Below are 13,717 nucleotides of genomic sequence, written 5' to 3'. Positions count from 1 at the left end.
AGAAGGGTTTCCATTTGAGATCTGGTAGCTGGGTTTATATAGAGGTTTTTTTTTTGGAAAATAATTAAATAACATTTATTTATTTATTTATTTATTTATTACGATTGAGTCCTTTGAAGATATTTTGTTTGGCGAAAGTTCCATCTGGTCCCCCCTCCTCTGAAATGAAAAACAAATGTTGATTTTTACCTATATATAAATTAAATAAAAATATAAATACATTTTAACTAAATTGAAAATTAAAATGATTTATTTTTTTAAAACAATCTTTTTGGTGTTTTCTCAAGAGGAGTCTTGCTTTTAAGATGCAAATAATATATATTTGTATTTTTTTAAGATAAAAAAAAATATACGGAGGCAGCCAACGGTTTTTTGGTCTATTAGTACCAGATCCTTTGAATAAGGTTTTTATTTTAAGGAGACTCTGGATTGAAACTTATCTAATGTGAGGGTATAGTATTATTGAGCTTGCGGATGCACTCTACATCAATTTATGTTTCGGACTATTAATTTTAAATGTGGGTGCTTATTACCTAGTATCAAATATATATATATAGAGACAAGGGACCTGGTGTGAATTTTGACCATTTAATTGTGAGTCCTTGTGATTATTTCTGGGAAGGTTGGGGGCGAGCCATGTGAGTGATGGGTGAGTTAAGAGTTGGGTTTGATCCGATGGGAAGTGTGGGTTTTGGTGGGTGAGGTTAAGTGGTTTGCTGGTCAAGCTCATTAACTGGTATGGTTCCATGTGTGCCTTCCTAGCTTTCTACCAATTTATTTATATATTTATTTATTCTATGAATAAATCTATTTCCATTCAATTCCCGACCAAAAAAATCTACTACAATGTAATTGTAGTACATATATACCTGGGCAAATTTTTCCCATGTTACAATACTGATGGTCTTTTTGTCTGTTCATTGGGTGAGAGCATATATGGGTTAACGTATTAACTCCTCATTTCTTGTAAACTCCTGATGTGACTTGTTCATATTAATAAAAAAACTACAATTAAAATTAATTCTAAATAATAAAAATTATTTGTATATATTGGTTTTAAAAAGTGTTATAATCATTTATTGTGAAAAAAATAAATATAATTATTATTTTTTTAATTATTAATACTATATTTAATATATAATAAAAAAATATTTAAATTTAATTTTTTAAATACTCTAATAGCAGATTGTACATCTACGTTAATGGTACCTATATATTATCATATGAGAATTTATATTTATTGAATAAGTTTTTAAAACTTTTTTTTTTATAATATAATGTTACAGTCAAATGATTGTTTTTTCCTTTATTCATTAAGAGTTTTACTAATATTTAATGAAAGCATATCAAATATCTATCTATATTGTAAATACTTTCTACTAACTTTTCATCACTAGACATAAAACATATTAATATTTTTTTGCCTTTATAATGATATATTGATCAGTATTCTCAAAAATTAAGCATTTTTTTTTCTTATATAAAACCTTCTTGAAACATTATAAATAGCTAACCACCCCTTTACATGTTAGTTGGCACCCCATTTAAAATACTTCAAAATCAGTTTAAATTAAAATAATTAATAAGTGAATAACGTAAAGGCGAAAATATATCTCGAATGGGAATCATTTAGTAAATATATATCATATATACTGTTTATCCGGGATTCTTATACTATTTTTATACTGTACATACACTGTATATCTAGATTTGAGTACTGTTTAATACTGTTTATATTCATATAAAAAGGACGCTTGTTATCTATTATTCCAAAATATATATATATATATCACATTTAAAACGATTTTTTTTTATAAAAAAAAAGACATTTACACTGTTGTTAAACTATTAAAAAAGAAAAGTAATAAATTTGAGCTTAAAGTCCGGAAAAAGCATGAACATGCAAAGGTGATTAGCAGCTTATTAGGCCAAGAATGAATTAAAAAAATTAAACAAAATAAACATGACCAATGCATTGGAAAGAGTCATGCTTTACAAAAAGTTAACTTCATTAGTCAATCTAATACTCATAACTCATTAAGGGGGTGTTTGGTTGCAAAGCTTGGATTGGGAATGGATTGGGAATGAGCTCAATTCTTTGTTTGGTTGGCAGGCTTGGGAATGTAGGAGGAATCTATAAGGAATGAGATGAGGGGAGAGGGTTGATTGGCATTCACCCCAATTGGTTGAGAATGCCCTAATCCGGATGGTGAAATGTCCATTTTACCCTCGATTTTAAAACTTTTATCTATGTATATAGGAAAAAAATGTTGAGAACATTGTAAACAAATAATAATGATAACATATTACAAATAAATTAATACTATAAAAATACAACAATAACAATAAATTAAATTAATTCTAAAATAATAAAAAAATAAAAATGATAACATTGTAACAAAAACAACAATATTAATAATGAAGATTGATTGTAAAAAAATTAATTATAAAAAAATTAATTATAAAAAAATAATTATGACAATAATGACAACATATTACAAATAAAAATAATATTATTAGCTAATGTATTTATTTATTTAATATTTACTCTATAAGGGCATAAAAGACATTTTGCACATATTTTTTCTATTTACTTTTCTCATTCCCAATGAATTACTCTCTCATACCCTCCAACCAAACACAGTTTTCCTTCCATTCCTAATCCATTCCCCCTTATTCTCATTCCTATCTCATTCCTCCTCAACTCCATTCCTTGCAAACAAACAGCCCCTAACTTTCTTCTCTAATTAACAGAGGTCCTCTTTTGAAATGCATTTATAAATTTTATGAGGCTATATATGCAATTTTGTTATATTTTAATTTTATTTTCCACTTCACTTCCCTCAAGATAACGTGCAATTATTTACTGGATCTCAAAAATTACTATTTAAATCCATCACCACATTCGCTGGTTTACTCAATTATTTGTCTAAAAATAAATCATTTTTTTTTAAAAATCATAAAATCACCAAAATATTCTTTAATTTTGCATAACCTTTAAAACATATTTAACTTTCATCTCATTAAAAATATTTCATAATAGGTTTAATAGGAAAAACAAAATTAATTAAACATATTTTGAGTATCATACCATGGCTTCCACAAATGTTTATCTTTCGTAACGTTATGACCACAAAATTATTTTTTAACACAAAAATCACTTAATTTTTTTCCGTTTACACGTGAAACTATAATCACCTACTCTGAGACTGTTACCGGTGAGTTTACTAATGTGGAGATGCCAAATTACCGCCGCATTAACAAACTTATCGGAAATAACTCCAAAATAAACTATTATAGCCTCACATATAACCGGAAAAAAGTCAAGTGATTTTTGTGTTACAAATTATTTTTTTAAATGCCCACTGTGATTTAAACCAAACCATCATACCAGCCAACAAAAATATCTTATGAAAGTTCATGAACCAGACAAGCAAAAAGAACACAAAAAATGTCATCACAATTCCCAACATCTTTCGGAGGGTGTGGAAAAGGCAACAGATAAAAATCCACGTTTTGCACCCACAGAGAATAAATAATGCATCATGCTGTTCAACTACCATGAATAGATTAGACTTTTTGTGAAGCACTGATTTGTTTACTATTAGCAAACAGTTATAATAAACTCAAATCATGGCTCATGATTTCAACATATGAATCTAAATTGATAAGTTCCGATGGTGATCTAAATTGATTGGAAAAAGGATTGTGTCACATATAGTCATGAAAACATTCATCACAAAATAAAATTACCTCATAGGAAAAATTCAGAAGCAGATTTGCATCAAGTATAGAGTTCATCAAGTTATGGAAAATTCCTAGATTTCTATTTCGCCGATATAGATAACCATCAGAAATCATCGAGGGTGTCAAGAAGTTCATCGGCCTCTTGTCTCAAGATTGCAAGTTTTTGATCGATAGAAGCAACCCGGTTCTCTACTTCTCGCCTGGCAGATTTTTTCTCGAAGCCATCAACAATGGCGGAATGCTTTGCCATTAACTTTTCTTGCAACTCTTTCTCCTTGGAAAGCAGCTCCTCTACCTGAATTATGATGAAAGAAACAAACAGATCTTATTATGCATGGTAAATTTCAACTACAGAACAGTTATTTATGTAAATAGTAATTTCATTTGACTGTAACAGTAATTCTGCAACTCAGGTTGCTTTCTAGTGCAAAAATAGATAGATCATGATAACTTAAACAGCAGTTTGATTTGTACATCCATCTGATATATACATCTATCCGCAACTATGCCTGAAAATAGGACAGACCAACAAAGTCAAAGTATCAATTACAAGTGGTTGAAATTGTTGGTGTACAACAATAACTTAAGAAGTGCCCTTTAAGCATCTAATCGTTTTGATGATCATTCTCATGAATTCATTCATGTACGTACAGGATATTAATGAGTTTGGGTTTTGGAGATTTATGTAGATGACATCCTTATGCCAAGAGCATTGTAATTATATAGATTATAGAACAATCTACAATTGACTGGATCAAACCTCATCATACCTTAGGCCATATCTGCGAAGCCTGTGGAGAAGATTGCAAATATCCCAACAAAGGCTTCAATTCTTTGGCTAAATCTTTGAACGACCCGTCAGCAGCTTTTCGAGCAGCTTTGCATGATTGGACATCACCTGTCCTAGAAAGATCTCTTAATGAGGTCTCAAGCTTATTATGGACAGCTAAAACACGGTTGATGATGCTAAGGACCTGTTGGACTGTTGCTCGCACCTGGATCAATGTTGATATTACACATGTAAACAAGAAATCAGGGCAAAGGTGATTTATGGTCAGTGTAAACTCTGAAAAAAATTGCTGGAATGAAGACCTGTATATTTTGTCGTCAAACAAGACAAGAACACTAATAAAGAATGTCAAGAACAGGCAAATATGTATTGAATAAGGACCATGAGATAGCGAGATTCAAATACCTCATCCAATTGCTGTTTTGCCAGATAGGAAGCAGAAAACTTGGAGATTGAAGCATCAGTGTGCATGTAGACAATGCAGGCAATGAAAAGGAACAAAAAACCAGAAATCAGCAAGAAAGGCTCCATGAGCAGAGCCAGGTTGTTGAACTTGTAATACACCTGAAAAACCACAAATCTTTTCTAAGCTCAAGAGATTAATTTCTGTGAGGCATAATAAAACTTTATAAAAAATTTAGATGCATACATTGTATATAAAAATATTAGGTTCACAAAACATCAAAAGGTTCACCACTACTTTATAAGCTAGTTTTTCACAGAATCCACTGGAATTTAGTAAGGAAGCACACCTGAAAATGTATATTATGCTCCGGGACAACAATAGTCTTTTCAAGGACAATCACTGGTCTCCCAACAATGTCCAAGTGTGAATATTTCACCTGGAGTAATAATAAACAAAGTTAAAATAGAAGCACGTGTATGCCTACTTGTGGTGAAGAGTGGTGACAACAAGCTGTGAATGCTAGTAAAAATTCATATAGAACCTCTTGTGATTGCTTTGTCACAAAGGGAACAGCAGCAGAAATTTCTTTCGACCCCTCAGGCAAAACAACCTGCAGAAATTAAGACAATTTTAGTACAGCTGAAATAAAGAACATAACAGATGAAAAAGTACAAAGGAAGTAAGAAGAGCACTTCATTAGACAAAAGTATCATGATCATACAGTTGAATTTTGAGTTGATATAAGTCCAAGTATCATATAAATACAAGGGAGTATAAAAAGTTATAAATGTTGATTATTCAATCAAAAGAAGAAAAATACAGAAGGTTAGGTCACAAGCAACTCGCCTTGACAATGAGATGATCAATGACGATCTCATTAAAAGGGCAACCAAAAGTGATATTCAGGAAACGCTTTCCATCTGCTTCATACAAGAAGTCCCTCAGTGGTAAGCCATAGCCAATAGTAAAAGATGTTCTCCATCCACCGAACATAGGATATCTGGGCTCAATTTGAAGATATGTCTGCAGATAGACAAATGCTTCTAATGCATTCCATGACAAAAGAATAGCATAAAATTTGTCTATTGTTAATGGCTAGATATTTGTCAAAAAGATGCTAGACACTAATAAATTACCATCTTTGAATCACTCCATAAGTGTGAAGTTGAGATATTGCCTATTTCATCTCTGTAGTATACAGAATGAGCTCTAGGGGGCAACATTGCAATAAAATGCCTGATTGATGATTCCCCCCTTATGGGAGGTCTGGATTGGAACTCGATCCTATAAAAAGCATGGGATTTTGGTAGGATGTCAGTAGTGGTATATAAGTTATAAATGCCAAGCTCTATATATCAATCATAAAAGGCTATATAAGATCATGCCTTGAAAAGCCTCCTTTGAGAGGAGCTCCTCCATGCACAAGGCTATAGTGCTCAGTAACCTGTATGTTACCCCAATGGGAAATTTCTATCTCCCTTTCAAGTTCTTGAACAACTGCAAAAGGATAACTGCTTTCAAAATGAACAGTTATTGGTATGTAAGAGAAGGGTGGGAGATTCTCAAAAGGCCCATATTTAATATCTGATTCAACAAGCTTTGTAGATGGATATTTTGTGTATGATTCAACCCTTCCACTGGGCAATCTGACAGCAAGTGTCTGGAACCTCACTTCATACGGTGAAATATAGTAAGCACTGTCCTGGTAAACAACAAGCTGGACATCAGCTTGAGTAATTTCCTCAGGAAATGGCTTCAGAGAATGAGTAAATACAGCCAACACATCCAGAGTAAAACTCTTGCCCTTCTCCAATCCTTTTGGTAAAGATATTGAATAGAAAGTCAAGTCTGAGGGCATCCCCTCTGGTTGGACCAAGGTAACAGGAAGGCTAACAGCAGACTGTTTTCCTTTCCCTTTTCCTTCATGATGGGAAGACTGTAAGTATGCCAGATTCTTTGCTTGGATGTCAGGAAAAGCCAATAAAACCTCTGAAGCTGTATCATGGCCTCTGTTTTCCACCTACAGAAAAAGAGAGAAACTAATCAAATGCATGGAAACGCATGACACCATGAAACAAGCAAAGCTCAAATTGGCCAATTTTGTAGACAATATATATTTTCTAACAAAAGTAAACAGGGAATTAAGGGTAAGGCTGAAGTTCTCTTAAGAAACTGAAATATACATTCCCATAATCATGGAACAAAAAGGGGTTACATTTATAGATGATTGTCAAGAGCTCTAAGCATGAATCATCATATGCAAATAAAGTGATACACATTTTTCTCAAATACAGTGTAGGTAGGAAGACCAAACACGATAAGCTGCAACAAGTTTTCTTTTTTACATTTAATTGTGCCCAAGAAAGGGAGGAGCCATCGTGATGCAAACCATTAAAAATGAAATTTCACACACAGCGCCTTATATTAGGCAATGTGATACTTAATTTCTTAAACCACACCAACATTTTGTTGGGAAACAAGTTCAGATTGAAGAGAAAAACAACCTCAAGGTCATCAATGAAAGCCAGTCTCCCATCAACATATGTAAAAATTGAATAGCAGACAGTGACCCATCATCTATCAATCTTCAATGCAATTACATGCTGGATAACTTAGTAAATTAACATTTTCCAAACCGATCATGCTTAGGTGTTACAGAGAAACAGAAGCCAACATCATCCATTGCGATAAAAAATTCGACTTTTCACCAAGGAAATCACCTCTAGAGAAAATATTCACAGAAAAATAAAATAAAATCGATTTCTAGTAATCACAAACAGAATGAATGCTTAATTGGAATAAGATGAAAGGGATCTCCAAGAACCTTCAAGGACGAAACAACGCGAACAATCTGCGAAGTCAAATCAATCTGCAAAAGGAGACATATTTTAGGTTAATGGAAGCATTTGATGGAAACCCCTAAACCCTAGCAGTGAAGTCAGCCCAATCCCAATCAGATCGAAACCCATCCATCATTTGCACATCAGAGCGAAGAATTGGAGAGGAGAACTCACCCGCCGATCGATCTTGGAGATCACGAGATCGGAAAGCACCGTGGACGCGAGGATGGAGATCCAGAAGAGAACGAAGGCGAAGCGAAGGCTCATCGACGCCATTGTTCTGTGGATCTCTCCCCTTCGATAAGAAGCGTCCTTAAACCCAGCTTTGGCGATTTCTGTGATATTTTCTTATAAACCCCTGTGATTTTTTATATCATGAAAAACCCCTTCAAGGATAAATTAAAAATAAAAATTAATTAAATTAAAATGATTAGCTTTTGAGTTTCCATCTCTTCTTTGTATTTTTATTTAATTTAATAAAAAAAATTAATAAAATAGAGATCAAATTTCTGGTTTTCTTTTTTACATATGCACCCCCACAAAATCTCATAATTTCAAAGAAATAAAGATAGTAGAGAGGGAGGTGATTTAGTCTTTTTACTGGGGTATAATAGAAATTACCCATTGTTAAGGGACTATGAAAACAAAGAAAACTAGATTTTGTTTTTAACTATTTATCTGATAGTTAAAGGTAATATAAACAGGCTCAAATGTGTAAATTTAAATCCAAATACTCAAATAAAAACAGCTCCATATCACTCAAATTGTGAAGTATAATGTATATAACAAAAAAAAATGCAATGAACACAACATAACCTTCATTCTGCTGTCAAAAACAATGAAAACACAGACAAACAACATAAAGCTCACAATGTGCTGCATTATGCAACATGATATGATACATCATGCATTTTGACAATATTCCTTTTCCTGCAAAGTGAAACTATTTCTCCAACGGTAAATGGTATTCATCCGATCCAGTTAATAGATCGGTGTTACTGAGATTAGCAACGGCGACAGCAGTGGCTGCTGCTGCTGCAGATGGAGCATCAGTTTCAGTATCTGATAATGAGTCTTGCTCTGGATGGCATTTCCTCCGGGAAGGCATTGGATTAACACCGGCATTTCCAATAGACTTGAATCAATGAAGTTGGTTCATTTGTGTGGCCTTCGGGCTTCCTTCTCTTGGACTAGTAGTAGGGGAACCTGATGGGGATTTATTCGGTCCCTTCCCTTGTTTCTTCTTCACTGCTTGACGCCATTTCATTAGAGCCTTTGATGTTTGCTCATCAAATATGGATTTTTTCATATGTGATCCCATCTGAATAAGTTCAACAACAAGAGTTTAATGTGCTTTGCATTGTTTGAATGGCATTTTGGTGTGTAAATGTAAAGAGATACCTGAGATACAAGAGCATAAAGTGGAAGTGTGATGTAGCTACACAAACACTGAACTGCCACTCTGAAAATCACAACAAAAGTAGTAAATAAGTAAATAAATAAATTCTGTACTTATAGTAAATTCAATTTTTTTCATCGATGGTATCCAATAATTCATGTTCTCTTTTATTACTGTCTTGAAGTTTTTGAATGTTTAGAATTTAGAATATAGAAAGAATCAACAAGGCTTTGCTAACTCTTGTTTCTAAATTCAACTCATGCTATGTTTAACAAATGAATATTTGAAAATTCTCAAGCTCAAAAGAGAGGCAGGTGAAAAGCGGAAACATTGATTTTTGTACTCTTCAATTGCGTCACAGCAAGAACAGAATATTCAGAAAAACTTACCCTGTAATAACTCTTGCAACAAGGAGCTTAAAATTGTTATGGAAGCAAGAGTTCAATCCAAATTCATACTGCCAACATACAATTAAGACTTCAGATTAGCCAAAACAAAGAAAAGCTGTGACTTACTGTAATGTAGCAAAATGGAAAATTTTAAAACATAAATAGCAAGTTACCCATATCCAAAGAAAATATATTATTTGGAAAGTGTTCTGCATATAAGATGCATCAAACATGTTAGATAGGATCTCAATAATTAAAGAATGAAAAAATTTTCAACCAATGTGACAGATTGAAATGAATTGAGGGCAAAGATAGCATAAGTGGGAGCAACATCAGATAAATAATACAAGAACTTCAGGTTCCAATACCGGTTTAAAACTTAGTCTTGATGAGAGTAGAGGAGTATTTTGAATATAAATTTTTAGACAATATCCATGTGTACATCTTATATATAATTTGTAAGTCTCTACACGCTTCTACAAGGACCATAACATATTCATACAGTCATATCATCGGAGTGGCTTCAATATCATCACCATATATTGTCTAATTCTAGTAATAATTCAGTGAGAAAAGCCTGACAATAAAGCAAAAATGCAAAACTGGGAATACTAAGCATGCACCCATTGTTGGAGAAATGAATGGTATTGAAGTTAATGGCATGCCAAATCAATAATCTAATGCCGTTTCTATCTTAACTTCGTTAACTAAAGAAAGAGTCATACCTGAAAAAGTGATAAATGAATGAGAAACAGGACTAAATGTGGACGGCCAAACCAGAAATGGTGATCACTGAGTTGCACCAAAGGAATTCCTTGAATTACCGCATGCCGTTCTTTGATCTCAATGGCCATCCTAGAGATGATAGCCTGAAGCTTGGTTCCAACTGCCAATATTGTCTGCAGAGCAACTTAAAATGCTAGTAATATTGATTGCGACAATAATAGGAAAACTTTAAAGATTGAATACCAAAATATCCGTACAAATAGCGGTATGATAGATATCCAGAATAATGTCTGCCAACCTGGTGGGAGGAAAATCATTAATGAAATATCTTATCTGCTTAAGAAGGTTAAACAATTTTAGGAAAAAATCCTTCTAGATTTAACTTACCATGAATATTAAGCAACAAAAATATCAAGGCAGAAGTCCATAATTCAGGGCTGTGTAGTCATGAGAAGAAACAAAAAGGAAGTAATTAAGACAAACTTCAAATTGAAACCTTGGAATTATAAAATGCATGCTGCAAAACAGATCAGACTACCTAAATACCTATGTTGGCATTCAAAGAAAAGAAAATTCATACTATTAGAATATACAGCTTAAGCTGAATTCTTTGTAAAATAGAATTGAATCTTGAACAATGTGTTCTAACGGAAGCATGGGTGAGGTAAAAGTTTCTATTAGCAACTAAGGAAAATATAATTACAATGTGCATTCTATCACTGTATACCTGATCCCAACAACTACTTTGAAATCATCTTCCAAAGACCTTTTAATATACTTCTGGAAGTTAAAGCTAATTCCAGGGGCTAAGTGAGTCTGTAAGAAATAAAAATAAAAATAAAACAAAAATTCAAATGGTACTATGTGAGAGATTGCATTATAAAATGGGCAAAGGAAGAAAACTTACAGTGATGAATCCATGACGCAAGGCCAGGTAATCAGCCTTTCGAACTGATCTAAAAAATTGGCGGAAGAAGCTCACCTGAAAAAGGATTTGTAGTTCAGTAGTTCATTGTTGAATTTCGGAACAAAATTTTTTACAAGCACCTCTGCTAATTACTTAGGCATTTTAACTATGATAGACAAAATCCATCCCTGCATGTTACTACATTACAAAAGGTGTCGATTTAAGTTTCTATATACAAACATACAAGGTAAAAAAAGAAAAAAAAGAAGAAGGAAATAGGAATTGGTATATGCCATTATCTAGTTCAGACATGCACATGTATCAAGAGTAACACAAGACGAGAAGTGGAAACTTACAGCATAGAATGAGACTGGAACCTTATTCAAGTAACTTGTATGTTGTTTCACAAATGATGTCTCATGAGAAAATCTGAATTTTGAAGGATCTGCAAGGTTTAAAATATTGAAGTCAAATCATGTGATTTGGCAAAGATAAATAATTTTCTCATTAGCATGCCCAGTGGCTTTAATCTGAGATAGAAAATAGAAATTCCACAAACTAAGTACTTTCTGCTCATTCTCCAAGTTGGAAAGTTTCTTGTTTTCTACCTGTTACTGTGAATGTAGCACTAGTCTTGAATATAATGTTTAAGATGGATAATATACCATTGGAGAATTCACCATCAGATGATGAAGCATCTCTTTCCCACATTTTCCAACCACGGATCTGTATGAAAAGAGCTTTTATCAAAGACACATATGCTTTAATCCATCCAAACTGGGAACCATTAATATAAATGTCAAATTCTGACCTACCTTAGCCCTTCCAAGGGCCATTGTAATGGCACTGTACATCACATGAAAAACAGCTAAGAAAAAGATGAATATATGCAACTGATGCAGCCCATTCATGGAAATTAAAGACACCTTCCCCTGCAAACAAGAATGAGTGAAAATGAAGGCTTAAGATATAGAAAGTCACTGTCTCCAACTGAATACATTGTGCAGCAAAGGAGTAATCTAATGTGAAGGTAAATGATTTGAATAAACTCATAAATATCTAAATGGTAGTATTGAAAATTTCTTGCTAGTTGTGTGATAGTAATCTATAATGACATATACTAATATGTTCAAAAGGACTCAGAGCACTTCAGACATTAAACTGATGCTATTGTTATTAATAACATATAGATATGTTATCGCAGATAAAATAATGAGCAGAATGATTATAAGCTGAATACTAGAGACCCACTTACTTTGGGACATGAAGAACCTGTTTCACCACGCATTAAAACTCTACGCTTAACACCTAAATCCACCACTGTATCTGATAATAATCTATGATGGTGTGCCACATCATGGCTTTCATCCCCTTCCGTGTCAATTGTTTCCTTCTTCAAGCGGCATGGCAGCATTGTATCAGCAGCAGCATGTGATATACATATTTTGGTAATGTAGCTCTGTCCAAATGTCATTAGTAATGAGATGAACCCGAGAATCATCAACTCTGCATGGAGCATCAGAAGCACACACAAGAAGGGAATCAATTTAGTACAATCCTCGTGATCAAAATATGTCTTCACAATCATAAGAATGAAAATTATTGTAACATCTAACTTCATTAGTGTTCTAACTTATAAACATAATTTGACATTCGAAGTTAATTATTACAACTTCATAATATCAATATGGTTCCATTACTTTCACTCGGTATATAATACCATATTTATCAAGAGAGAATCCAACACGAGAGGCAAATCAATGATTTGTCCACAGAAGAGGAAGAAAACATGAGAATTAAATACCGAACTACTATAAAACAGAGAAATAGAAAGAATAAATGATAAACCGGAAATGTTGGGAAGATTTTCGAGCTTTATTCCTCACCGGCTTTAACCTTTTCAAGAGCTTCAAATAGTGGCTTCTTCCGTCTCTTTGTAAACCACTGCAATATACTCAAATCAGCCATAAACCAAATTTCCCAAAAATCTGTGCTAATACTCAAACTGAATATAAAGAAAAAAACAAAATTAGTCTCACACATCTTCATCCAACAGCAAAGAAGCAATTTTCCAGATTTAAATCTCAAATATTTTGATAAACAAAGTTCATTATAATCTCAAACATTCCCTCCTAAACAACCCTCACCAAAAACCAAAATCAACATCAAAGCACAAAAAATTCCCACAATGGAATCCCAAAGAAGGACAAACATGAATCAAAACATACTAGAAATCAATAAAAAAAATCAGAATGACATGCAAATAAGATTCATCACCTCTCCAATGTGATGGAGGGCCTTCTCCAGTAAAATGGAAATGAGGATGATAACAGCACAAACAGAAGCAACAGCCCAAGTGGGAGTCTGATCAAGCTCCCTTGAAGCACTACCACCTTCAGCAGCTGCAGCACCTTCTCCTCCTCCTCCCATTGCCCAAATCCCTCAAGGTTTTCACCAACATCGGATCAAAAATTCATCTCTCATGGGAGAGAAACCGCCATAAAAGAAGCTCC

The 13,717-nt window shown here is 33.3% G+C and overlaps 2 protein-coding genes across 2 annotated transcripts; both read right to left on the bottom strand.

Annotated features, from left to right (window-relative positions):
• Positions 1 to 3,654: 3,654 nt before the first annotated feature.
• On the bottom strand, positions 3,655 to 8,108 carry LOC120272327 (dolichyl-diphosphooligosaccharide--protein glycosyltransferase subunit 1A). The gene is made up of 10 exons (XM_039279140.1): positions 7,958 to 8,108; positions 7,768 to 7,812; positions 6,329 to 6,963; positions 6,080 to 6,227; positions 5,790 to 5,966; positions 5,485 to 5,553; positions 5,290 to 5,379; positions 4,943 to 5,101; positions 4,518 to 4,742; positions 3,655 to 4,042 (listed from the first exon to the last, which is right to left on the bottom strand). Exons 1-10 carry the CDS (start codon positions 8,057 to 8,059, stop codon positions 3,851 to 3,853), a joined length of 1,842 nt encoding a protein of 613 aa, XP_039135074.1. The 5' UTR covers positions 8,060 to 8,108; the 3' UTR covers positions 3,655 to 3,850.
• A 429-nt stretch (positions 8,109 to 8,537) lies between these two features.
• On the bottom strand, positions 8,538 to 13,717 carry LOC120271871 (MLO-like protein 9). The gene is made up of 15 exons (XM_039278545.1): positions 13,482 to 13,717; positions 13,091 to 13,148; positions 12,460 to 12,710; positions 12,020 to 12,136; positions 11,870 to 11,930; positions 11,561 to 11,649; positions 11,205 to 11,279; positions 11,025 to 11,113; positions 10,685 to 10,734; positions 10,555 to 10,595; positions 10,297 to 10,470; positions 9,745 to 9,780; positions 9,572 to 9,639; positions 9,185 to 9,245; positions 8,538 to 9,104 (listed from the first exon to the last, which is right to left on the bottom strand). Exons 1-15 carry the CDS (start codon positions 13,632 to 13,634, stop codon positions 8,925 to 8,927), a joined length of 1,503 nt encoding a protein of 500 aa, XP_039134479.1. The 5' UTR covers positions 13,635 to 13,717; the 3' UTR covers positions 8,538 to 8,924.

This window comes from Dioscorea cayenensis, chromosome 11 (genome assembly GCF_009730915.1).
Source record: "Dioscorea cayenensis subsp. rotundata cultivar TDr96_F1 chromosome 11, TDr96_F1_v2_PseudoChromosome.rev07_lg8_w22 25.fasta, whole genome shotgun sequence".
Lineage (NCBI taxonomy): Eukaryota > Viridiplantae > Streptophyta > Magnoliopsida > Dioscoreales > Dioscoreaceae > Dioscorea > Dioscorea cayenensis.
Note: the sequence above shows the minus strand (reverse complement) of the source record. Positions and strands in the feature narration are given on the sequence as shown.